Source organism: Elaeis guineensis, chromosome 6 (genome assembly GCF_000442705.2).
Source record: "Elaeis guineensis isolate ETL-2024a chromosome 6, EG11, whole genome shotgun sequence".
Classification (NCBI taxonomy): Eukaryota; Viridiplantae; Streptophyta; class Magnoliopsida; order Arecales; family Arecaceae; genus Elaeis; species Elaeis guineensis.
Genome location: NC_025998.2, coordinates 22,460,118 through 22,485,455, shown reverse-complemented (window position 1 = coordinate 22,485,455; position 25,338 = coordinate 22,460,118). Strand labels below are relative to the sequence as shown.

The 25,338-nt window shown below is 36.6% G+C and overlaps 2 protein-coding genes and 1 pseudogene across 2 annotated transcripts; 2 read left to right on the top strand and 1 right to left on the bottom strand.

The window, feature by feature from the left end:
* The window catches only part of LOC140850884 (uncharacterized), an 86,463-nt pseudogene that overhangs the window by 7,954 nt on the left and 53,171 nt on the right, over positions 1–25,338 (top strand).
* On the bottom strand, positions 3,596–8,421 carry LOC140858531 (ABC transporter G family member 1-like). Its single transcript, XM_073259338.1, has 8 exons — positions 7,881–8,421; positions 7,704–7,783; positions 7,139–7,603; positions 5,877–5,963; positions 5,650–5,778; positions 5,319–5,510; positions 5,143–5,229; positions 3,596–4,453 (listed from the first exon to the last, which is right to left on the bottom strand). Exons 1-8 carry the CDS (start codon positions 8,371–8,373, stop codon positions 3,749–3,751), a joined length of 2,238 nt encoding a protein of 745 aa, XP_073115439.1. The 5' UTR covers positions 8,374–8,421; the 3' UTR covers positions 3,596–3,748.
* Positions 10,496–18,951, top strand: LOC140858602 (uncharacterized). Its single transcript, XM_073259805.1, has 3 exons — positions 10,496–10,624; positions 18,405–18,764; positions 18,866–18,951. Exons 1-3 carry the CDS (start codon positions 10,496–10,498, stop codon positions 18,941–18,943), a joined length of 567 nt encoding a protein of 188 aa, XP_073115906.1. The 3' UTR covers positions 18,944–18,951.

Genomic DNA, 25,338 nt, shown 5'->3' with positions numbered 1-25,338 from the left:
GGTGGCGGTAAGAGATCGGGTGGAGGTACATGTTGCTGGAGAGACCTGTGGATTTGTTTGGGATATGGTTTCGTTTTCGCCTTGATCTCAGTTCTGATTTGAATCGTTTGGACTTTGGACATAGATCGTTTTAATGGCTGGGTCTCATCTAAGAGCCTTGGTTTTATAGTCGGCTCGGATCTCCGATCTCTTTTTTTAGCCTGCATCAGGGAAGGATTGGGCCGGCCCAGCCCAAGTAACAATAGGTTAGAGGTTTTAACGGGCGATCCTCATTTTATCATGTCAATCTGAGGCTCTGCCGTGGATTTTTTTGATGGTAATTGTATATGTATTACGTATCATGTCCGAAGGATGTGCACGTGTTAGTCTTTCCTTGCATTTTTCTGGATGCAAAATTTTTTGTGCACCGCGGGTGGTGTAGAAAATCCGACGTGGAGTGCACCGCTTCGTCCGATTGATCTATGTAGTCATCACTTTCTAATGTGTATTTAATGCCTGCAGATTGATTTTTTCGTTTAAAAATTTTGTATGACGAAAATATTTTTATCCTTTGAAAAAATTATGATATTCTATGTCCATATTATCACATCCTACGTTTATAATATGCACAGGATGTCATAATTTTTTCTAAAGAACGGAGGCATTTCCGTCATTCAAAATTTTCAAACGAAAAAAACAACCTACAAGCATTAAATGTGCATTGAAAAGTGATGGGGCAAAAATGTCCTCTCATATTATGATATTTTAGATCATATTATGATATTCTGGATTATATTATATCACGGGATGTCATAATTTTTTCAAAAAATATGGATATTTTCTTCATACAAAATTTTTAAACGAAAAAATCGATCTACAGATATTAAATATATATTGAAAAATGATAACTATGTGAATCAATCGGATGAGATAGTGCATTCCACGTCGGATTTCCTGCACCTCCTGATGCACAAACTACAACTCTTTTCTGGACTCCCTTAGCATTTTTCTCTGGTTATCCATCGCCATCTTTTGGACTCCTAGCTTTTTATTTAAGAATTTCATGGGAGGGCTCTCATATGCATGCGGAACAACAAAAAATATCCATTATATACATATTTTTTAAAGGAGAAGATTGCAGGAAAATATTTAGAACGAAAGGGTCCAAATATATGAAGAAATTTTTAGACAAATGCAGCAAGAATCACAGAGTTCATAGCTGTAAGGTTCTTCATCATTGTCTCAAAATGAAATTAAGGCAACTAAGAGGGAAGTATAGTAAAAAGGATGAATTGCAACCAGCCAAACATAGTCCTCTCCTCTGAAAGAACGTTCAGAACTATTATTTCTATTGCTTTTGAGAAGATGCGTAGTCATAAATGCTATGCTTGTCAATTTTCTTTGCTTACAGAGAATGGATCAGTCATTAAATAAATAAATCATCTTCCAAAAGATCGACTTCACAGGTGAAGATTTGTTAAGAAAAATCCGAAAATTTCATTCTTTCCAACAACTCCACACCACAGCTGCTATCAACATGAGAGCTGAATGATGGAGGTCATGCTTGAAATTTTGCCTACGCCATGAGTCACAGATTTGAGACAAGCTTGAGGAACAGGGGAAATAAATTGCTGTTTATGTAATTTTTTTAGGAATAATAACGCTTATATAGTTATATTGTTTAAGGTCTTTTTGTGATTTAGTCTCTCATGGAAAAATGTGGAAGAAGGTTCAAGAAACATGTTTAAGTTCAAAACCTAATGTCTTAAACTTTTAAATTAAGTTGGATTTTGACATGTATGTAACAATATCCTGAATTTGATGTTTAGACTTTGTTTGAAACCAACATAGTATTTTTGAGGATAAAAAAAAAGAAGTTATACCAGGTGGGAATCTGGACCAGTGATTGCACTTCTCTTTTATGTATGGATGATGACCAAGGATAATAGATATTGCTTTCATTTTATTTGAGGATAAGTGGAGGAAAAGATTAAGATTTTATGAAGTTCAACAAGTTTGTCCTTCCTATCCCTATTTTCTATTATGTAGTATTGTCATATAGACTATTGTATATTAATAATAATACATACAATATATTATATTATTAATTATATATAATATATAATATGATATTATCCTATGATATTACTGATAATAAGATATAATACTTAGTATCGTGTTATTATGTATTAATATCATTATAGGAGGGAAAAATTAGTCATTTAACTTCATAGTGCAGGGATAAAGAAGTAGACGTAAACCAAGTTAAACTTGATTAAGCTGGTACCACGGTTAGGTACAAGCTAAATATGGTTTAATTGGGATGATAAGTATTGATGAGATTGGTGGGTATAACTTATCGTGACACGAAAATTCAGTGTTTGAGAATTTTTTTTCTTTTTTCCTGAGAAAAAGGATTGAACAAAGTCCATGGTGTTTGTTAAGTTATACAGGATGAAGTGTGGCTAAACCCACTTCATCCTGATTCCAAACGTAGCCAAACTCCTTAGTGAGTGATATTAGTGGCTAAGTTTCAAGCAACCGTCCAAGAAGGCATCAGCACAATTGGTTCTTCTCACCGCAGAAGAAATAGTGCAAGGAAAATGGATTGATACCATCTGTTTGGGTTCAAAATCTAATGATTGAATCTTTTAGATCAGGCTGGGTTATGACAAGTACATCATCTAGGCACCTTGAAGTGGTAACATATATTATGCATCTTGTAATAACAAGGAAGTGAATTTTTCAGAAGTTCTTTTGAGAAGAAAATTGCATTTGATGCATAAAAATTCTTCTGATGAGTTATTACAACTTGCAAGAGCAAGGAAGGGAGAGAGAGATAGGATGTCAAGATTATTTGAGAGGAGCTAAACCTTGTTTCCCACTCTTCCTCCAGTTTGCCAGTTTGCTCTGGATGTCTTATTGGAGATTTTTGTCTTCTCTTTCAGTCTTTTATAATCATTCATAATCATTTCATTACCTCCAGTGAAGTGAATCGATGGCTTCCCCTGGTAATTTCCAGCACAGCTTTGTGGAGTTTAGAGATACTTTGTTTCAGACAGGCTTTGAAGTTTTGAGCTTGGTTGGTCCCCAACATGGTGACTATTGCAGGATGACTGAGCACATTGTACCCTACATAGGTGTTGTAAACATTTGACAAGGCTTGATAGATTTAGTCAAAATTTCACCATCTAAACAAGTTCAAATTGAAATATTAGTTCGTCTCCCATGATTTTTCTTATGTTTAGATTGTTGAAACTGATGACCAGTCAATGAGTCAATCAGAGGAGCTTGTTATGACCACTTAAACGCCAGTTTCAGGTAGTGAACTTGCCTATGTAGTTTCAATCTAAACTCATGTCAGTAACCTCTAAAATTTTTCAACACTTGAAGAGTCTAGACGGGAAAAAAAAACAGAGACATAAACATGGACCCAGAGCGGGGTTCATCTTGCTAAAATATTGCATCAACATTTCCTAATCAATTTCCACCCGAAAAGTAAAAAGATATGTAATCAATTGTTGGACTGTTCAACACTTATGAGAAGCAACAGCAAGTGGTGCAACTCTATGAGTTATCCCTGAATGGAGCAAGCCATGCTCTTGTGTATGAATAATTCATAAAAACTGCCTGTTCTTGCATGTGAATCCATTCATAAAAACTGCCTTAATTTACTACAGTACACTAATGCAAAACATAATTATACACTGCCTGATATATATGTTCCCTCTCATAAGGTAGGAAAGAGATTCAATCTAATTATATAAGATCACAGGAAACCATTTTTGTCTTTGGTACTCTTCTTGCGCAGTTCAGCTGATGGTTGCTCCAGAACATGGATGGATTTCACTGGAGGCTTAACAAGTAGAGCTTTAATCATGGGCTTAACCTTCTCAGTGATCTTTACAATCACCAAGAACAAGATCCGATATAGAATGACCATGCCGAATAAGATGGCGAGATTAACCCACTTGGAGTAGCTCATTTCAACTTGCCAAATATCTCTCAGGATCTCTTCACCACTAATGGTGGGAGGCCCTCCTGCTTGGTCGTTGGGGAAAGTTAGACCCAAGAACTCATTCTTGTAGAAGCCTTGGTTAGCATATGTATGGAAGGCAATGTAGTACATCGGGTACCGCCACACAGGCTTAGGGAGATCGTCGGGCAACCGGAAGAAGCCACCATTCAGCATCATCACTCCCTGAATTCCAGCCCCGGTTATGATGCCCATCAGGAAATCTGGGACGATGCTTGCGACGATCATCATCAAGCCCTCAACTAGCATCATGCACATGAACAGCACTAGAGCAAAGTAGGCAAAGTGATCTATTCTCCTCTGAAGGCCAACTAGGTAGTAGGCCATGGCCCCTGGTGCTACAGAGATGAGAGCCAAGTATGGAGTAGCAGAAAGAGTATTGGCGATCACGAATGCGGTGACACCATAGTGTCCATTCAATCTTTCTCGTCCAAAGATCTACAGAATGCAATGACCAAAACAGGTAAAAAATTTTGTATGTTGTTATTGTAGCAGTGAAGAAAACAAATCTTAATAAACTAACACTGATGATTCATAATTATAGTCATAATTATAGTCAATGATGTAATACACCTAAAGGTCCATATGATGTTATAAAAATGTGAAAATAGATAATAATAAAATTAGCAGTGATAGTCTATAATTATTGCTAAGGTTATAAGACAGAGGTAGTGCAAGAAGAGTTTGAATACAGCACTAAAGCTATCTTAAAAACTCTTATTTTCTTGTAGAGCATGCACTTGGATGTAAATGAGATTGTGACAATAAAGAAGCAGAACATGATACAATTTACACCAACAATTAGTATTTATGGCTTAAGGTCATAATACACATATTGAGTACCACTGCAAGAAGGCATTAGAATTGAAAAAACATTGTATTCTCATTAATCATGCATCCATGGAAAAAAAAATTATGGTAAATAGAATAGTTATTATATCACGACAATATGTGATTAGGAACCAAATCATTTGCCGCAGGTGTCAGTAGCAGAAGGTTAATAGGTCAGTACTTTAGTACATAATATGTGCTTGGCTACAATTATATAGTTTATTTATTTGCACAATAAACTATGGAATCATCATTCATTCAGATTCATAAGTTTATCTGGATAGAAAGTAACTAACCTTCATGTCCTCCACAAAGGATGGAAAGCCTCCTATTGCCATAAAAGTCAGGAAGGCAGCTGTGAACATGAGCATGGAACCTCTGGCCTGGAAATTTGAAAACCAGTATTTCTTGATGTTACATGTAAAAATGCACTGAAATGGCCTTTGAGTTTACAAAGGAGTTGCTGACATACCTGAATTGAACCATAAGAATGGCCAACATCATAGTATATAGTGCCTACACAAAGGCAAAGTGCGATATAAATAGCAAATCGCAGCCAGTAGTAGCCCAAGTCCCTATACATGTTCACAAAGGACCTGCTCGTAAGGACCAGGGACTGAGTTAAGAAGCTAGCCTGACTTCCCTTCTTCACCAGAGCTCCACCCTTCTCATAAAAGGTAATACAAATAAAATTAGAACACGATATCGAGATATTATCTGAAAAAAATTACAAGGGCCTGTGTTATGAGATAATTTTTGAATGGCACAGCAACACATAATTACTGATTCAACAGCGTAATTACCATTTCACTTATCTCTGCAATTTGTTGAACTACTTGCTGTGAAATAGTGGAGGATTTGTAAGATTTCACAAGAATCTCAATTGCTTCAGCAGTGGTTATTGGGTTAACGTCAGGGCCTTCTTCGATGTCCTGTTGGAAGGCAACATAAAAACTTTGACGAAATGTTACAAGGTCTTGAACTAAAGATGATTAAAAAAGTAAAAGTTGGAGGAAGGGATGCTGCCTACCTTTTCGAAGTCTTTGTTGATCGTCCTGAGGAAATGGTCTGAAGGATTTCGAAGAGGTGGACAGGGGAAGCCATTCAAAGCAAAGAACTGCAAAAAATTAAAATAGATCAAAACACTGATCAAAATAGTCAAATCTAAATCCATATATGTAAAAGAACTTGCTCTTCTTATCATAGTCTAACTTTGGCTTTGACATGAGAATATATATGACAATTGATTCCATGCCATTATTTTAGATAGCTACCCATGAACTTCCTTTATTCTATTTAATTTTATGGAAAAAACTACAAAAGTTACCTCCTAATTAATTATCCTGCTGTCTTTTCTTATGCTCAAACAAAGCCCAATTACTGCCATATGCTTAGTTTTTTAAGTGATATATCTAATATACAATAGTGTGGCAAAGCGGATTCCATATATTGGGATCATATACAAGCATCTCAAACAGATAACAAGTTTATCCTTGACAAGGAGGTACTTACATATCTACGAATATATTGTTTTCATGACATTAATACAAATCTATTTGTATGTATGTGTGTGTGTGTGTGTGTGTGTATCCATCTGAGAATAAAAAATTTTTATGCAAAGTTACATGATTTGTTTTTATGTTATACGCAATCATATGTTGCCAACGTTGTTTTATGATTTATCGAATCATGTGTTACTTTTATTATTTTATTTCTAGTTTACTAATATATGAATTCCCTAATATGAATATCAATGTATTAAATATCATGGACGGGCCCCTTCTAGTTTTTTATTTATAGAACGGGATATCCATCTCATATTCACCATGTGTGGATATCCTATCCTGTCTTAATCCACATTCCCACTCACCCTGCCCCGATATCCGGGAAAGATCGGGACCAAGAGGTACCGGCTGTTTCTGTCCCATGATGGACACACTCTAATACAGAATACGGTGTACTCGTTGTGGATGGCCGTCATCAGAGAATGGACGGCCATCAAATAACGTACTCACGAGCATGAGTCGTGCCGCATACGCCATGCGTTATTTGATGGCCGTTCAACCTGTGATGATGCGTACCGTACTTTCGGGTTGTTGTTGGCTGCTCCGAAACATCGCGTAGTTGAAGGTCACAAGAAAAGATAGCACACAACGAATCATACCTTATAAAATGACGCATTATTCAACCGGCCATGGAAAAAAAAACAAAAAAAAGCTCCTGACGTTGAAATTAATCTTTGCTAAACCGGTTTGGAAGCTAAAAAATTCGTAGCGTGACCTGGATACCTACCTCGCTGGTCGCTGCAGCTCGTCCAAAGTAAACTGTCTTGCCGTAAGCGAGGAGGCAAAGGCCATGGAAGAGCTCGAACACTTCACTGCTGGGCTGGTGGATGGCGGCGACCACCGTCATCCCCTCCCGGCGGGCGAGGCTGGCGATCCTCTCCATGACGTGGTAGGAGGCGGCGCTGTCGAGGCCGCTGGTTGGCTCGTCGAGGAAGAGGAGCTCAGGCCTGGTGAGAATCTCCATGCAGATGCTCACCCTCCTCTTCTGACCACCGCTGATGCCCTTGGATGCCCATCCCCCTATCCTCGTATCCATCGCACCTCCCAACCCCATCTCCCGGATCGTCTCCTCCGCCCTCTCTCTCTTCTCCTTCCTTGACATGGAGTCCGGCAGCTGGAGTTGTGCCGAGTAGTACACAGCTTCTCTGACGGTAAGCGTCGTCATCAATACGTCGTCTTGAGTCACATAAGCCTGAGAGTAGATTTTTTTTTTTTTTAAATGTAGATGTTAACAAGATCTAGCTAGCAAACAAAAGAAAGGAAAAAGTAAGAAGAAAGAAAAGCTTTCATACTGATGTCCCAAATGCAAGCTTCTGTTTCTGGCCATTGATCAGAATTTCTCCACTTTGACTCACGTTGGATCCTAATCTTCCTACATATCAACAAATTTTAACATTAACTACATCATAACGGAGTGGAAACTTTACGCGTAGATCTATAACAAAATATGATATATGTATTTGTATCACCTGCAAGCGTGTCTAAAAGGGTGGACTTGCCACAACCAGAAGGTCCCATGATGGCCAAGATCTCACCGGGCTTGGCGTAACCATTGAGACCACAGAGGATCGGTGCGCGCCCGCCTTTGCCATCGGATGCTGAGACCCAGAGATCTTTCCAGGTGAGGGAGATACCACGATTTTTCCGGTTGCTCTCGAGGTCTTCATGGCCTACGATTACACCAGAACTCGGCACCTTCTCTTCGAAGGACACCTTGACCACTTCCATTTCCGGCAAGCCGTTGACTTCTTCTTGGCTGCCGTTGTGGAAGCTAGGGTGCAAAGGTGATGGAGGATTAAATTTACCACTGAAAGGGAAAGACCTGTCGATGCTTCCCGGAGCATCGACGCCGGTCCTGGAGCCATGCATCTCTATGTCATCTTCCTCGGCTGGCCGAGGGTGGGGATTCTTTGCTGGGCTTGGGCTTGGAGTCCATCTTGGCACATGTGGGGGAGAAGCCATGAGAGTTTTAGCTAGCTGTGCTTTAAGAGCTGCAAGAGAACCCCAAATAAATAGCCGTGGAGGTCCTCAAAATGTGCCACAAGTGGGGACCATTTTTTTCTCTAAAGTCCGACAAGGAGGACAGGTAGGTTGATCTCGGATGATACCCGTGGTTCATGCTGAAGGATTCGCCTTTCAATAGGATTGATTATTTGACCAACAAGCTATCCAAAACTATGCTTCCCTTTTTTTTTTTTTTTTTTTATAATAGTTTTAGTAGGTATTTCAGGATCTTGATTTCTAAGTTCCACCCACACCTGTTGAGCAAGGAAACAGCTGATCAAATAGCGTATAGTATCTTCCTTTTCATCATGGCAAAGATCAAATAGCGTATGGTAGTCCTTTCCCTTTCAGAACCTCCTTGCAAGGTAGCCTTCTCTGATTAGTTTTCCACCAGAAAATTTGACTCTGAGAGCAACCACCAATCTTGATCCAAATCTATGCGGTGTCGTTCTGGACAAAGTCATCATGTTCCTTTCAACTGAGAAGATCTAGACCAAACCAACCTTTGTGGTGGTTATTAGTATTCCGAAACTATGTTCTACATTTACTTTTTACCTTACGTGCCACGTGTTGTTAACTAAATGGACGTTGACACGTAACGCTGAGTAATTATTATTCTGCCACGTAATTAATTACAACAAGTTGGCCAACTTTCAAGCGAGAACGGTTCAAAGGTCTGAATTTATTATAATGCTTTCAGACGTAACGTGATGATTGACACATGCGACGAGGGTTTTGAGGCTTCCTCTTGCAATGAAAGCGCAGACCAGACTTGACCATGTAAAATTTGAGTCTTGAAAATTTGCTGTTAATGGAGTCTTCTGTGAGGTTGGTTGGTGGGGGGTATTTATTATGATCTTTTACCGCCTCCCGTCACTACAAAAAAATATTAAATTATCAATTTTTTTTAATATATTTTTAAAAAATATCGACAAGTTGCACTGAATCGATGTTTTTAAAAAACATCATTTTTTAACGATACTTAAAAGCGTCGTAAAATTTGAGCACTGTCAATGCCGACGCTTTTAGCAAAAGCGTCGTTAAATAAAGAAAATACCGACGCTTTGTTACGTCATTATTTAACGACGCTAAAAAACGTCGTTAGGTTCGTTTAATACCCCCTCCTCCCGTGCCCTAATCTATCTACCGTCGCCCCTTTAATTTTCACCATTCCTCCACCGACCCCGATCCATCTCTACCGCCGGCACCGCACCGACCGTCCACGCGCACCCGCCGTCCACGCCTCACCTCCGCCGCCGCTCCCCTCTGCTGCCGCGTCCGTCGACGCCGCGCCCGCGCGGTCCAAGCCATACGCCGTCCGCCCTCCTGGAAGCAGCCACCCGACCGGCCCTCCTCCCCTCCCCCCTCCCGATGGCCATCTTCCCATCACGATTCCCTTCGATTGCCGTGCACTTTTTCTTGGATTTTGTTTGGCGCGGACTGATTCGTGTTCCATCGATTAAATTTCGGCCCAAAGGTTCGATCTCTCTCTCTCTCTCCCTCCCTCCTTCCCTCACTTTTTATCTTTTCTCTCATGTTTCCCCCCTCTCCGAGGGTTATTTTGGTTGGATTTTGGATCATATGAGCCGAATCCTCCTCTTACAAAGTGAAGGGTGTCATGACCGATAATCGCATCGGATTTCTTTCTGGCTTGCAAAGGTTTCGGAGCGAGCAGCGCATTTGTCTATCTAGTTTTGAGATCGTTCTTTTGTTTTTTTAATAATTTTTGTGAGTAACTGACATTTGTTTAGCTTTCTATTATTTCAAAGGATCAAGCTTTTATTTTTCTGTGATCATCAAGTATAGTTATCTTACTTCTGAAATGAACATTGAAGAGGTTAATTTCACTGGATTTTGGTAGAAATTTGCAGGCTTTAGCTTGAAGTGTTTATCTGTTTGATCCTTCAGCTCATTGCCAGCTGACATGCATCATAATAGTTTATGTTCTGTCCGGTCCTTGAATTATTCAAAATGTGGTGGCTGGTTTTTCCGCGCATTGTTTGCAAGCTAATTGGACTGATCACTCTTTCACCAGCTCACAAAGCCAATTTTCCTAGCCTGATCACGTAGAAGCACATAGATGACATGCCCTGTTCCTAAGGTCATGAAAGCATGTTTGGAACAAGAGTACAGAGAAGCTGTGTCGATCGTTGAACCAGAGGGCTTTAAGTTTGCGTGGATCGACTTTCCCAAGCTACGGTCAGGGCGAGTTGAAAGCTTCAAAGAGAAATAAATATGATGGAAGTACTTGACGACCTGATAAAAGTATTTGGGTTCTCATAAATCTTATCAATTTATAAAATAAGTATTAAGTCACATCTCTCTAACATTAAAAGCAGTTGATTTTTTGTTGAGATTTTTGGGATGCAATTTGAAATTGTTAGCAGCTTTGATTGTCGTAGAGCCGATAGATTTAGCATGGATCACCTGGAGCCTGTAAGCTACAGGGATAGAGACCTAATGTTATCGTCGACTTGTATGCGCATGAGCTTGCTTACTTCAACTGCCCTATTGGACTGATGATTTGGGTTGAATTCATGGAATGCTTCTGATCTTTCCATATTCTCGATTCTTGGGTTATTATATACTTGCTGGAGATCAGCTGGTGTAGAGGGTTTGGAACATGAACTTCCTAGGTTTGGAAATGTAAATGGCTGATTTTGATTTCGATATTATACGTATTTGGAGGAATTATTAGAATGATCAGGTCCGGTGGACCAATCTAATTGTCACTCACCATAATATTACTTCTTGTGTGTATACTCTTTAAGATTAAAACAAGGATGACAATTCATCCTGTTATCCACCATACATTTGCCCCAGGCTTTGAATCGGTCCACTGGGGATATCCATCTAATAATTTCTATGTGTTATGAATTATTTTTTATTTTTTGGGGTGTCAGTTTTCCATCTTTTCTTGTGGGTTTTAAAAGTTCCCAACGTGGACTTTGTTGCAGCTGACTAGGTGTTGTCCATAGGAAATGATTTCCAGCTTAGATTTAATCTCAAATGGTTTTCCCAAAGTCTTTCCCCAAGGCCTTTAACCTCAAGTAGAAAGGCCTTCTTTTTGGGCAAAAAGAAAACAACTTTCTTCATGCTTTATGGTGTCTCCTGTATGTTGACGGTATAAAATATTCGGTTTCATATGTTTGATTGGAATTCTAGATACATCATCATTCTCTATCAAATTCAATATTATTTTGAGTTATTATTCTGACTTTTAGAAATAGTGTTATATGTAATTAACTGCATTTTGTTTTTGATAAATTAGCTGTATATGATGTCGCCATTATTTGTTATTTCTGATCATGTTGACGGTGGTAATGATCATTTTTGTGCAGCGATAAAATATTTATAATTTAGTGAAAATAGTAGATTGTTCAAAGGAGGAATCAGTTTTTGAAGATATGCCACCACCATCAGGACTTGAACTTCAACCTAGCTCTTACCAAAAATATAAAAATAAAAAAATATTATACACAGGAGTGGTGCCAACCAGCAAAGCTAATATATTATAGCTCTTGATGATAGAATTAATCATATACATATAGAAAACTAGCACCAATTAAATATATGCTAATTAGATTTCAATTTTATTTGGCCTAGATAGAGGATAAAATGACATGATTTAGAAAATTAATTATAAAAATTGGCTTAACTACATAAAACACTGAGTAGGTCACTATCTGGTTGGTGTAATAAGTTTTTCATGATCTAAAAAGAGGGGTGAAAAAGAACAGAAAACCAGCACATGATAGCACATAACCAGAATAATATTGAGATTTTTTAAAGATAATGACAAACAAATAAAAAATCTAATATCGAATGATGGTTGGTTCATATGTACTTGTGGAGCGAACGTATAAGTCATGATCATCTTCATCCACACCTCTCCTAAATTATCAAATATGGTAAACATGTATAGCATAAAATAAATGATATAGAGCTAGATCAATTTACAACCACACCCTCTTAGTATCTCTCTATGAGGTTCACCCGAAAATATATAGTATAATTAATTAAGGTTGTGATACATGGTTGATGAATGGATAATTTCATAGTTTCATGAATCCTGATTGATTGCTTATCTGACATGTGCGCTCGTTATGTGGCTGGACCCTGATATCGTGTGGCCTACGTTATCGTTATCTTCATGACTGATGAAGACTAAGCATCTGGATTAAGCTGGGCCAAGTTTCTTTGTCCACTACTCCCCAAGTTAATATCAGGTATTAAATCAAGTTAATTATGAATTAATTTTAAAAAAATTGATTACATAGAAACATAGACCCGTCTTTTGATTAATGTACATATTCTATTGTATCGTACATTTATTTATTTTTGTACGGATAAAAGAATTATGTACATTGATCAATTGATTGTCCAGTATGGACAGTTTAAAAATGTGAGTAATTCTATAGGTCATTACCATCATCAAATGGTATGCTGAGGGTTCGAAAAAAATTTGGATAGTATTTTTCTTTTGTTCTTCCTATACGGAAGAACTAAGGAAAATGCTGTCGAAATTTTTTTTGACTCTTGTTGCATATCATTTGATTTCTGTAATTGACCTATAGAATTAATGCATTTTCTGAATGGGATAGGACCTTCTTTACCTATTAGTTGATGATAGCAAGCATTTACTATGTAAACTTTATCTAGCTGTTATTTTTTTGAATTTTATGAAATGACTGATATTTTTTACTCATTGCATTAATATAGATTGTATAATTTTTTTTATTTTTAGATAAATTGCAAGTTCGGTCATTTTTATCCTACAATGGACAAAAGTTGGATAAATAAACCAAGGAATAGTAAAGAATATTTAGATGGAGTTCAAGACTTCATTAAATTTGGTATGGAGAAAAGTAGTTTGAATGGAAAGATTTTATGTCCATGTCGGAAATGTGTAAATAGTTCTTCTTTAGATCCACAAAATTTGAAGAACATTTGGTATGAAATGATTTTTTAAGAGGTTATACCGACTGAATTTTTCATGGAGAATCTATGTTGCCATCATCATGTAACCAACCCCTGACTCATTTTGGATCCACTAGCCTACAAGACAATTCTACAAGAGATGATGATATAAGGGGTTTGATCACAGGTGCTTTTGGATTTGGTGTTCAAAATTTAGGAGAATCCAATAGTATACAAGAAACAGTTGGGATGTTTGATGGATGTACGCATACAGAACGTATGCATGTTGAGGAGCCCATACATACATCTAATGATGAGACAGCTCGTTATCACACCTTAATGAAAGATGCAGACGAAGAATTATATCCGGATTGTACGAAATTTTCTAAGATTTCTTTTCTTGTACATTTATTTCATATAAAATATTTGAATGGATGGTCTGGAAAGAGTTTTACCATGCTGCTCAAGTTATTAAAGGATGCATTTCCAGAAAGCACTCGTTTACCACCATCGTATTATGAAGCCAAGAAAGTAGTAAAGGAATTGGATCTTGGATACGAAAAGATTCATAGTTGTCCGAAAGATTGTATGTTATATCGGGGTGAAAACGCTAATCAAGAGTCATGCAATGTATGTGGATCTTCAAGATGGATAACACAAAAAGAAGATCGAGACGATGTACTGAATGAATTGGATGCAACGTGGAGTAAAAAGAAACCGGCCAATGTATTGCGTTACTTTCCTCTTATATCTAGATTGAAAAGGATTTATGCATCATCAAAAACAGCTTCATCAATGAGATGACATCATGAAGGACGTACAAAGGATGGAATGTTGAGACATCCAGCAGATAGTCTTCAATAGAAAGTATTTGATGATAGGCATCCTGATTTTGCCTCTGATGTTCGCAGTGTTAGGTTTGGCTTAACTTCTGATGGCTTCAATCCATTTCGGACCCTGAGTTCTACCTACAGCACTTGGCCAGTCGTTTTGATACTTTACAATTTGCCACCATGGATGTGCATGAAACAATCATCACTTATCTTGTCAATGGTTATTCCAGGAGATAAGGGTCCAGGCAATGATATTGATATTTTTCTACAGCCTTTAATAGAAGAATTGAAACAGTTATGGGAGGGTGTTGATGCATTTGATGCTTCCAACGGCCAAACATTTAAACTACGGGCAGCTTTGTTATGGACTATTAATGATTTTACAGCATATGCCAATTTATCTGGCTGGAGTACAAAGGGACGGGTCGCATGTCCTTGTTGTGGAGATTCAACACATTCAATTTGGTTAAAACATGGAGGTAAATTTTGTTATATGGGACATCGTCGATAGTTGGAAGCAAATCATCCATTTCGATTTCAGAAAGATTTGTTTGATGGTACTATAGAATTGGGATATGCCCCTATTCCATCTTCTGGAACTGATGTTCATAGACAAATGGATGGCATCAATTACAGCTATGGTAAGCACTCAAAGTCTTCTAAAAAAAGAGGAAGAGATGATGTTGAAAGCTCAGTGCACGAAGGGTTACCAGAGGAAGTCAGTATCAGTACTATAGATGCAGAGGTGTTTCAAGATCCAGACAATTATTTCGAGGATGAAAATGAGGAAGACACACAGATAGCATCTACACAAAGCCAAGTAAATATTTATGAAAAAAATGAAGTATCTTTTTTGACTTACTTTATTGGAAACATAATCTTATTCGGCACAATCTTAATGTCATGCATATAGAGAAGAATGTTTGCGATAATTTACTTGGAACATTTTTAAACCTTGATGGAAAGAGCAAAGATAACATGAAGGCACGTCTTGATTTAAAAGAAATGAGTATCCGACAGGAACTTCATCCTAAAATGCTTGCTAATGATAGAATTTATGTGCCTCCTGCATGTTACACAATGTCTGCTCGAGAAAAGGATAATTTTTTGGGAGTTTTGAAAAATATCAAGGTACCCGATGGATATGCATCAAATATTTCACGATGTGTGCATCTAAAGGATCGAAAACTTTCAAATCTTAAAAGTTATGATGGTCACATATTGATGCAAGATATTTTTTCAATAGCTTTAAGATCGTCATTACCGAAACAAGTTGTTATAATTGTACTTCGATTATCGTCATTCTTTAAGGCATTATGTTCCAAAGTTATTGATCCTCGGGAATTTGATCAGTTAGAATCCGATATTACAATTACACTTTGCCAAATGAAAAAGATTTTTCCTCCTGGATTTTTCACTATTATGGTACATCTGCTCATTCACCTAGCTTCAGAAGTTAAAGTTGGTGGATCGGTACATTATAGATGGATGTATCCTATTGAGAGGTATTATTGCAAACCTTAAATCTTTTGATAATTTTATTAGAAACAACAGCATACTGATATTTTAATAAATATTTAATTCTTGAAGGTATCTTGTGCGTCTTAAATATTATGTGCGAAATAGAGCCTATCCCGAAGGCTCGATTGCTGAAGCATATATTGCGGATGAATGTTTGACATTTTGTTCAAGATATCTTCAAGGTGTAGAGACTATTTTTAGTCGACCTCAATGGCATAATGACTTTGTGGAGAATGCAGAACTGTATAAGTTCTTAACTGCTGGAAAATTCTTGGGAAGAGCTGAAAGTATTGTACTTGATCAAAAATCCTTAGCACAAGCACATCGTTATGTGTTACTTCATAATGACATAATATCTGACCATCGCAGGTTAGTATATTTAAGGAATGACATCAAAATTTAAATTTTATATTAGATATAATGTTCTAAATGATATATTTATATTTTATGTAGTGAATTTTTAATTTATCAGAGACGAGCCAATCATAACATTCGTCCTAATGCAAGGATTGAACAGCGATGGTTGGTCGAGTTATTCCCTATGTGGCTTTCGAATCAGGTGTGATTTATATTTAATTATGGGATATATTAATTTTTGATACATATTTAATATCAGATAACTCAACAGCACTTCGTCATATCATTTTTTTTTAGGTATCAAAGATGATGGAGATAAATAATTCAGATGAACTAATAGCTCTTGCTCGAGGACCTAACAAGATTGTGAATAGATATAACGGTTTCATAATTAATGGCTTTAAATTTCATACTAGAGAACGGGAGAAATTTAGAAAAATACAGAATAGTGGTGTTATGGTGGAAGCGGATGGAAAATTCTATTATTGTGCACTTAAAGATATCTATGAGTTGGATTATTATGAAAAATTTAAAGTAGTACTGTTTAGATGTGATTGGATAGACATAAACTCACCAAGGGGTTTGAAACAAGATGCAAATGGATTTACACTTGTAAATTTTTCAAGGTTGATACACACTGGTGTGTTATTGAAGGATGACCCATTCATTTTTTCATCTCAAGCTCGTCAAGTATTTTATGTACAAGACGCAAAAGATAAAGATTGATTTACTGTCATCAAAACAAAACCTAGAGACTTATATGATATGGGAAACCAAGTGGAGGATGATGACGATGACACTTATACACAATGTATGCCCTACAATTTTGTGCCAGCTGATGATTTAAATGCTACGACGACGTTGGTTAGAACAGAATTTGAAGGAAACACTACTGCTTGATTGTTACTGGTAATAATTATTTATGATGTATATATTTTGCATTAATTATTGTGTTATTTTACTCCATATATTAACTGATTCCACCTTTTATTTATATAAATGCTAGGTGACATCATGCGTCGCAGGGACGATATGCTGGTGTGCAGTTCCAGTTTTCACAGACAGAGGCCGGTACGTCTTCTTCAGCACAGCAGCCTGAGGCCAGTTCAGCTGCACAGCATTCTGAGCCTTGTCCTTCATCATCAGCACAGTCCGATCCTCCTATTCATCAGCCAGATGATGAGATACACGTGCAGGGTATATATTATCTTTCATGTAATTTTATTTTTATTTTATTTTATGTATATTTATGATATAGTTACTTTTATGTATTTTTTGCAGACGGATCCGGGAGAGTACGTCCCAGACGCGGACCCACAGTAGTACGAGATGTGTGGCAGATGCGTGAGGGCGAGAGGATTGTTGTGGAGTGCAATCAGCTAGGTCAGCCAATTAAGAAAGCTGCCTGCTTATTGACTTCATTTTTGGGGACTGTTGCTCGGAGGCCTCAGCTATGTCCGTTGGGCTATGCAAAATGGAATGACATGCTTCCAACGTACAAAGTTGAGCTCCTCCGAGTTATAGAGGTAATGAATTGATGTTCATACTGTATATTAATTCTTAATCATTTATATAATTTATTTCATTTAACTTTTTTTTTTATAGGGCAAGTTTGTTCTCCCTCCATCCACTCATGATTTTGTAATGAAGTCTCTCAACCGCAAATGGAAAGAATATAGAGCACAATTGAAGAAGGACTATATGAGACAGGGTATGACAGAGGAGGAGGTTGCTAGGAATTATCCTCCTGATGTACCCCCTCATCAGTGGATGGAGTTGGTTCATTATTGGATCTCCGAGAGGGCACAGGTATATTATCTGCTCATTATCTTTTTTTCTAAATATTTTATAAAAATATTTATTTTTATTATATATTATACATATAACAAGTTCTTTACTTTATTTTACAGACTTATTCTACTATTGGTAGAGCTGCACGAGCAGCTCAGTCTGTTCCTCATACATCGAGGTCGAAGAGTTATGCACGACTCCGACAGGAGTTTGTATGTTCCTTAAACTTTCATAATTAACTTTTAATTTTTATGTGAAAATATTTATATAACTAATATCATTATGTATCGTGGACAATGTCTGTATCATGATACTCATATATTTTTTTAAATTATTATAACTGTTTGCTTAAAATTAAAATTATTTGTGTAGGTGGATGAGCATGGGAGGGAACCCGGACAAGTGAAGTTTTACCGGATGACTCATACTCATCAGGATGGTACTTTTGTTCGAGATGAGTCGAGAGATTTATATGTACGGTATTATTAATATTCTATTTTTTGCAATGATTTAAATTTAATTTTGTTAGCTATTAATGTATAACTCTTGTTTTCAAAATAAATACAGGAGAGGGCTACATCTCTCATTGCGGAGCGTGACGACGAGTCCGAAGCATCTACGCAGCAGAGCCGTATCGAGGCCGAGGTGTTCACAGAGTTGATGGGACCAGAGCGCTACGGCCGAGTGAGGGGTTATGGAGTAGGAGTCACCCCCACTCAGTTATCTGAGGTTAGTAGATATACGCAGCATGCTACAGCAGATGCTCAGGATTCACGCATTCGCAGACTCGAGACGGAGATACAGGAGATTAGACAGAGTCGTGCCGCTGAGATGGAGGAGATGCGACAGAGCCGTGCCGAGATGCAGGCCATGAGGGGACAGATTGATCGCCTTACATCTTTATTAGAGATGTATGGTCCATCTCAGGTAAACACTTATTATTAAATATATATTTTTATATTAATTTAATGATTTATATATTTTTATTTATAGATATGCAAATCATGCTTTTGATATATTTCTTGTAGGCTCCTGGCACATCAGGCACCCGTCGAGACAGCGGCACGTCACGTGGAGACAACGACGACCATCCGCCTGTGGATTGATATTATTTTATTTTTATTGTATTCTTATATTTATTTATATTACTCTTGATTGTAATGGACGATTAGTACTTTATTTTTATTTATATAAAATAATATCTTTTGGTTTGGTTAAATTTGCTATTTAAGTTTGCTTTTGGTGTGAATGGTGGTGATTGTACAGGTGTGAATGGTGGTTATTGTACAGGTTTATGTTAGAATAATTGATATAATTTTGTACAGGAATGTATGTATTCTTTTTTTTTTTGTATATAAAACCTGTATTTTTTTTTTTCTCTTAAAACCTTTAACGACGCTTATAAGCGTCATTAAAATAATTTTAACGACGCTTATAAGCGTCGTTAAAGATAAAAAAGCTGACGCTTCGAAAAGCGTCTTGGTAGAGAGGAGGACGCGGAGTCATTAACGATGCTAAAAAGCACCGTTAAAATTGAATTTTGCGACGCTTTAAAGCGTTGTTAGAAATATGTTTAACGACGCTTATAAGCGTCGTTAAAACAAGTTTAACGACGCTTATAAGCGCCGTTATAATTTAATTTTACGATGCTTTAAAGCGTCGTTAAAAAATAACGACGCTTTTAAAAAACGTCGGTGCTTTTCATCTCCACTCTTACATAGGCGACGCTTTGGCGACGCTTTTTGAAGCGTCATAAAGCTTAATGGCGATATTTATTAGCATCGTAAAATAATCTTAATAACGTCGTTAATGATCATTTTCACTGTAGTGTGCATGGTAAAGACCACATCTTTCATGATCTAATGCCAATTATGAGCTAGTGAGATGTTGGAGGCAATTAAAATCTGCTAATGAAAAGATATGATAGGGATGTCACTATCAGGTTTTCAATTCTGAACCTCTCTCAGATGGAAAGTGATGCCTACCAGCTACGCAAATATTAGTTTTAATTGTTAGATTTGCACATTTGCAACATGATATTTCAACAACTATGTTTAATAATATTTTTGATTTGATGGTTTTAAGTATGTTTTTTGAAAATTTACTATAGATATATTTGGTTCATGGTTGGAATCCAGAGCCGATCCTGATATTTTTTTGACCTACGGCCAAATAAAAAAAATAAAACCTTCTTTATTAAAAATTAACATATTTTAAACATTAATTATTATTAAAAAATTAATTTATATGTAATAATTTTTTATAGATATGTTCATTAAACAGCATGTAAAATCAATCATTAACCTATTTAATTATTTTTTTATTATAATATTGTAGAAGGTCATCTTTGCATCTCATTGGAACATCAACACAGAGCTTGGAGCCTGGGGCGGTCGTCCAGTTCGACCTGCTCCAGGATCGGCTCTATTGGAATCAGAATAAAAATCAGAACTTGAACGGATGAAAATAAAATCGAAATTGCTATATCTGCCAATGCATTTGATTTGTGATTGGAATTGGAATAGAAATTAAAATAAAATTTGAATACTAGATGAAAGTATGGACTGAATTTAAAAAAAATTAAAATATTTTTATTTTTTTTAAAATTAAAATACGAATGAGGCTCATTTTAAAATTATCATTTCAAACAGCTGAAATGATAGTTATTATTTCCATTCTTATTTCAAAGTTTCAACTCTGTCAAACCAAATATGTCTTATATACAAATGAAACTCTAGTTTGGCATGTAAACTAGACTCTTAAAATAGTTAAGTTGTGGGATCCATGCTCCAAAAATCCTAAAGGTAAAATCAGACTCTTAAAATAGCTTTGTGGGATCCATGCACAAAAAATCCAATATATATATATTTTTGGGTGTTATCCTGTTCTTCGGGTTCTAAAAGACGTGTGCGTGCCACACATAAGAATGCTAGTTGACATGGTCAAATGTGCAATATGTCCTAAAGTAAGAATACTGCTATTCTGAGAACCAACTTAGAAATAATGGTGCCAGTTTGATTAAATGAGGACGAGAACCAGAGGGTTAGCATTTTTTTTTTGTTCTATCTGATTTAGATTAGCTGTTTTGCTGAAGGAAAAATAATTTCTAAATTTTTAATGTCACTAGATTATGGCACGCCCCATGCACGTGATCTAGCAAATTGGAATTCTAAGAAAACTCTCCTCCCAAAGTCTGGGTTGCACTCCTTAAAAAGTTGGTCGCAGCAGCAGATATACATGGCCCAAAAGAACACCTTTCGGCGCACGCAACCAAAAGATATAATTATGCATGAGGAGAAATATTTTGTGCACCGTAATAAAATTGATGTAGAATATATCACACCATCTCATTAGATCACATCTCTTATATTTCAACACTCATTAAATATCTGTAATTTTATTTTTTAATTTAAAATTTTGAATGATAAAAATATTTTTCTATTTTAAAAAAATTATGACATTTCATGGTATTTTCTATGACAAAAATATATATATTTTTTATAATATATTTTCAAAATATCATAATTTTTTAAAAATAAAATATCAATTTTATCATTTAAAATTTTAAATCAAAAAATAAAATTAATACATTTAATTCACATAACTGATGTATTTAATTCACGTTGGAAAGCATGGCTATATGATCCAATAAAAAAAATCGATGTACTGTTGTTGCACTATTGCATGCGGCGCACAAAGTATTACTCTATGCATGAGATCTGGGAGTGCCCATTCCAATCTTGCTTCCCATCAAATCAAACTCCAAGTCTCAACGTTAATTTAGGTGCATAGATAAACTATTGTTGTCAATCATTCGGGACACCGATGAAGGTTTCTTTTTTTCTTTTTTTTTTTTTTTTTTGTAAAGCACCGATGAAGGTATTTATCCATCAAGTTCTATCAGATAGCCGCGCATAACAGTGAAAGTGAGAACTAAAAAACTAAAGAACAGGAAAAAGAGCAATTTCTCCGTCCAAAGAACTCTCTACAAAAATTACAAAGGTTATCTAATCAGGCTTCATATTATTGCTACGCAGAAAAAATAGATCAAATGATTTTAAGGATAGAATTTGTGGATAGACTTAATCTACCACATATATTATTGACTAAGTCTATAAAAATATATCATATCATGGCTTTAAAATACCAATGTGGTATTTTCTAATAATTTTCATTAATTTTGTCTACAGCATACATGATAGTCGACTATGTTTACTCAAGAATTTCTCCTTTGGCTTGAGCCTAACGAACACCATAGTCTTATTAGAGCATAGGTGCAGACGAGAGAAGAAATTAAAAATTTACAATGAAAGTGAGAAAGATGGCGTTAGACACCGTCATTGCTGCTGGCTGGTCAAAGTGGTCAAACATCAGTTGCCATACAAAGATAGGAAGCAAAATGTGACATAGCTCCGTGTTTAATTTCTGAAGCAGAGTGGAACACATTTCACCAAGGAGACTGCTCTAAGGGAAGCTAAAGACTCGATTAGCAGCTTGTGTAGACTAAATTTAGCTGCATGCGGTGAAGTCTGGTCCGGTCATCTCTTGTACGTGGAAAATTATTTGGCTTTAGGTCAAGTTCGGTAAGTCTAATTTTATGATGGATGTGTTTAGTGTAGTCAATCAATGCCACCAACTTTCGCCACCACGCTACGCTTACATGAGTCCATGGGATCGATACCTCTAGGATCCCTGCCACCTGTTAATTTGACCTAAAGACTTGAAATGGTGTCATTAGAGTGTTTGCATCACCTTCTGTCGATCAAGGAGCATTTACCATAACGCAAGGATAGGGACCCAAAGCACCGTAACCGTCCCTTTATTTGACCAGAAGTTTTGAGACGGCATCACGTAATTTGCTATGTCACCTTTTAATCGAAACATATTTATCAATCAAGGGGCATAAATGATTGAAGATTTTGATTTGTGACTTGTTCTTTGCTATTCGTTTCTGTTAAAGATAACTACGTCGCTGGTGCAACTAATTTTTCTTATTTTTGTTAGCTGGTTATTTTTTGTCCTTGGTTCTTTTCAGTTTTTGTATGAAATTCAGTTATTCATTGCATCACCAAGTTTATTTCTTATGCTTTCACCATCTTGATCCATTTATATCATTTTCTTTACCTGGGCCATATGATACGTTACCTTCCTTCTTAGCCTTTTCATTTTTCTAGTGCCGTGTGTACTCGCCATTGATACATGACATCATGTAACTGCAACTAAAGAGGGTGGAATTTTGAAAGTAAGACGTGACTCGAGCCCTTTCTAGATGTATGACACATGCTTAACGAACGTCCGCATGTATGTGACAATTGTCCCTTGATCTTGTATTGATGGAAGTTAAAGAAACGAAAGGATTAATTGCCAATTAGATAAGACCATGTGTTGCTGGTGTACATATGCATGATGATGTATTTCACACCTAAACCATGATACTGATGGTCCCCGGATATCCATATAGGCATGCATGCGATCTAATATTGAAGTACTAGCGAAAATTGATAAATATAGGTAGCAGGCGCAAGCATGGATCTTTTATAAAGTATGTCTCATTTGATGGTCATCAATCTTTTGATAGTGATTATCTAATACTGCCAAGCTTCTGCACTGTAGAGAATCTTAGGTCCGGCATCTCTCTCTCTTCTTGACTCAAAATACAATGGATTTTTGAAAACGGGAGATTATATGGAGGATTGAAGGGAGACACCCAACAAGAAAAAATATTTAATAAATATGCTAAAGGACAAGCATGTACTGACGGAATATAGAGCTCTTTGTTTTTGGGTCACCTCGAAGTAGCGTATGGTAGGTAGTAGCAAATTTTCTTGCACCCAACTCAAAGTTTCAACTCTTACCAAAAAAAAAAAAAAACCTCCAAGTTTCAACAGAATCCAACGCACTATAGGGTCAAAAGCAACGCTTACCTAAAGGAAGATCATTAAAAAAAAAAAAAAAAAGGCATAAATAAAGACGTTGGAGATACTGGTGGGGCAGCTCTTCATGTAGTTCCACGTGTACAGACATACAACCTCACTGGAGAAATTTGTTAGGATAAGGCTCGGTGGTTGCCGACACCACTTTCTAATTAGCTAGCCATGTACGCAAATTAATTACCACCCCGGCGAAGTTTCGTTCCCTCGGTGCGAGTCAAAGAAAGAGGGGCGTGGATCCAGGGCTCGTCTTACCGTAGTTCGTTTCAACTTGGCACGGTCTAAGTCTTGATTCCGGGATCTGGACCGGATGCAAAGTTTTGGGAAGCGCCGCCCACCGAATGGTGCGTTGCCACGTTTGGATGGAGGCTCTGGCCCCATGGGTGGGGCCAGGAGCTCCGGATACATGATAAGGTCCGAGGTGGTATATCCGCGTAGCGGTACAGTGCACACGCTTCCAGCCCTCCTTCGCAACCATCTGTGGTTGCGGTATGAAAAGTAAAAGAGTCATAAGGTGTGAACGTATATAACCTGTCCCATCCAGGATGAATGACATTAGGATGGCATTTGATGACCTTAATAGGATCACTAAAATGATTTGACATTGCCAGTGATCCTTATCATAGATAATTTGGTTCTGATAATTTAAGATCATTATATTTGGTGTATGCTATTGGTGCGATTAAAGATTCCTAAAAACATTCACAAGTAATTTACAGGCTATTCCATAAAATCTAAAATCACTAAGGAAGAATATCAAAACTACTCATAATATATTTTATAAAAATATAATTTAATAAATTATTAATTTTATAAAAATATATTAATTATTATTATTAAATTAATATTTTATTATATTAATAATATATTATTTATAATGTTAATAGTCATTTTGATTAGAAAAATAAGATAACTAAAAATAATATATCATATCAATATAATACAATTTATATAATATTGATATTAATATATTAATGATATATTCATATTTTTTTTATTGGATCGAGGGATATTTCTATTTTCAAATTTTACTTTAGAATCACCATTCTGTGTGATCTTGAAAATTCGACCTTCGGGATGGATAAACTGTTACTGGATTGGATAGTGATTTGAAGAGTGAAGGTGATTTAAGATCCACCACATAGGATTACTATAATGCAATCAAATACGGTAATCTCATCATTTTCACCAATATCGTTTTTGATCTTGGCATAATCGTTCCATACCAAATGCCTCCTAAAATATTGAAATAATTACTCCTTACCAAATATCCCTTTTTTTTTTGATACAACGGACGGTCATATAATTCTGATATGTGCACAGCCCAAAAAGTCAGCATACACAAGATCCTATAGGACTGATGGGCACGATTTATCTTGTCCCTAGATCCAGCCTACAAAAGGCTTCACTACTTAAGCCGCCACCTAGTCAGCCGCGTTATTCACTTTTTGAAAAATATGCCAGACATGCATCTCAACTAAAAAAGATGAAGAGCAGTCCAAATGTCATAGAAAAATGGATGGGCCTCCAGTTGTTCGGTGTTATCCCGGATTTATTTAATAATAATAGTA

What these genes read in the sequence shown, in the direction of transcription:
- LOC140858531 (XM_073259338.1), bottom strand. Translation starts at nt 8,373, where the DNA reads ATGGCTTCTCCCCCACATGTGCCAAGATGGACTCCAAGCCCAAGCCCA. An exon ending in TCAACAAAGACTTCGAAAAG is followed by an intron (nt 5,779 to 5,876) that starts GTAGGCAGCATC and finishes GCCTTCCAACAG; the next exon opens with GACATCGAAGAAGGCCCTGA. An exon ending in TTGCAGAGATAAGTGAAATG is followed by an intron (nt 5,511 to 5,649) that starts GTAATTACGCTG and finishes TTTTATGAGAAG; the next exon opens with GGTGGAGCTCTGGTGAAGAA.
- LOC140858602 (XM_073259805.1), top strand. Translation starts at nt 10,496, where the DNA reads ATGACATGCCCTGTTCCTAAGGTCATGAAAGCATGTTTGGAACAAGAG. An exon ending in CCAAGCTACGGTCAGGGCGA is followed by an intron (nt 10,625 to 18,404) that starts GTTGAAAGCTTC and finishes AAATAAATACAG; the next exon opens with GAGAGGGCTACATCTCTCAT. An exon ending in AGATGTATGGTCCATCTCAG is followed by an intron (nt 18,765 to 18,865) that starts GTAAACACTTAT and finishes TATTTCTTGTAG; the next exon opens with GCTCCTGGCACATCAGGCAC.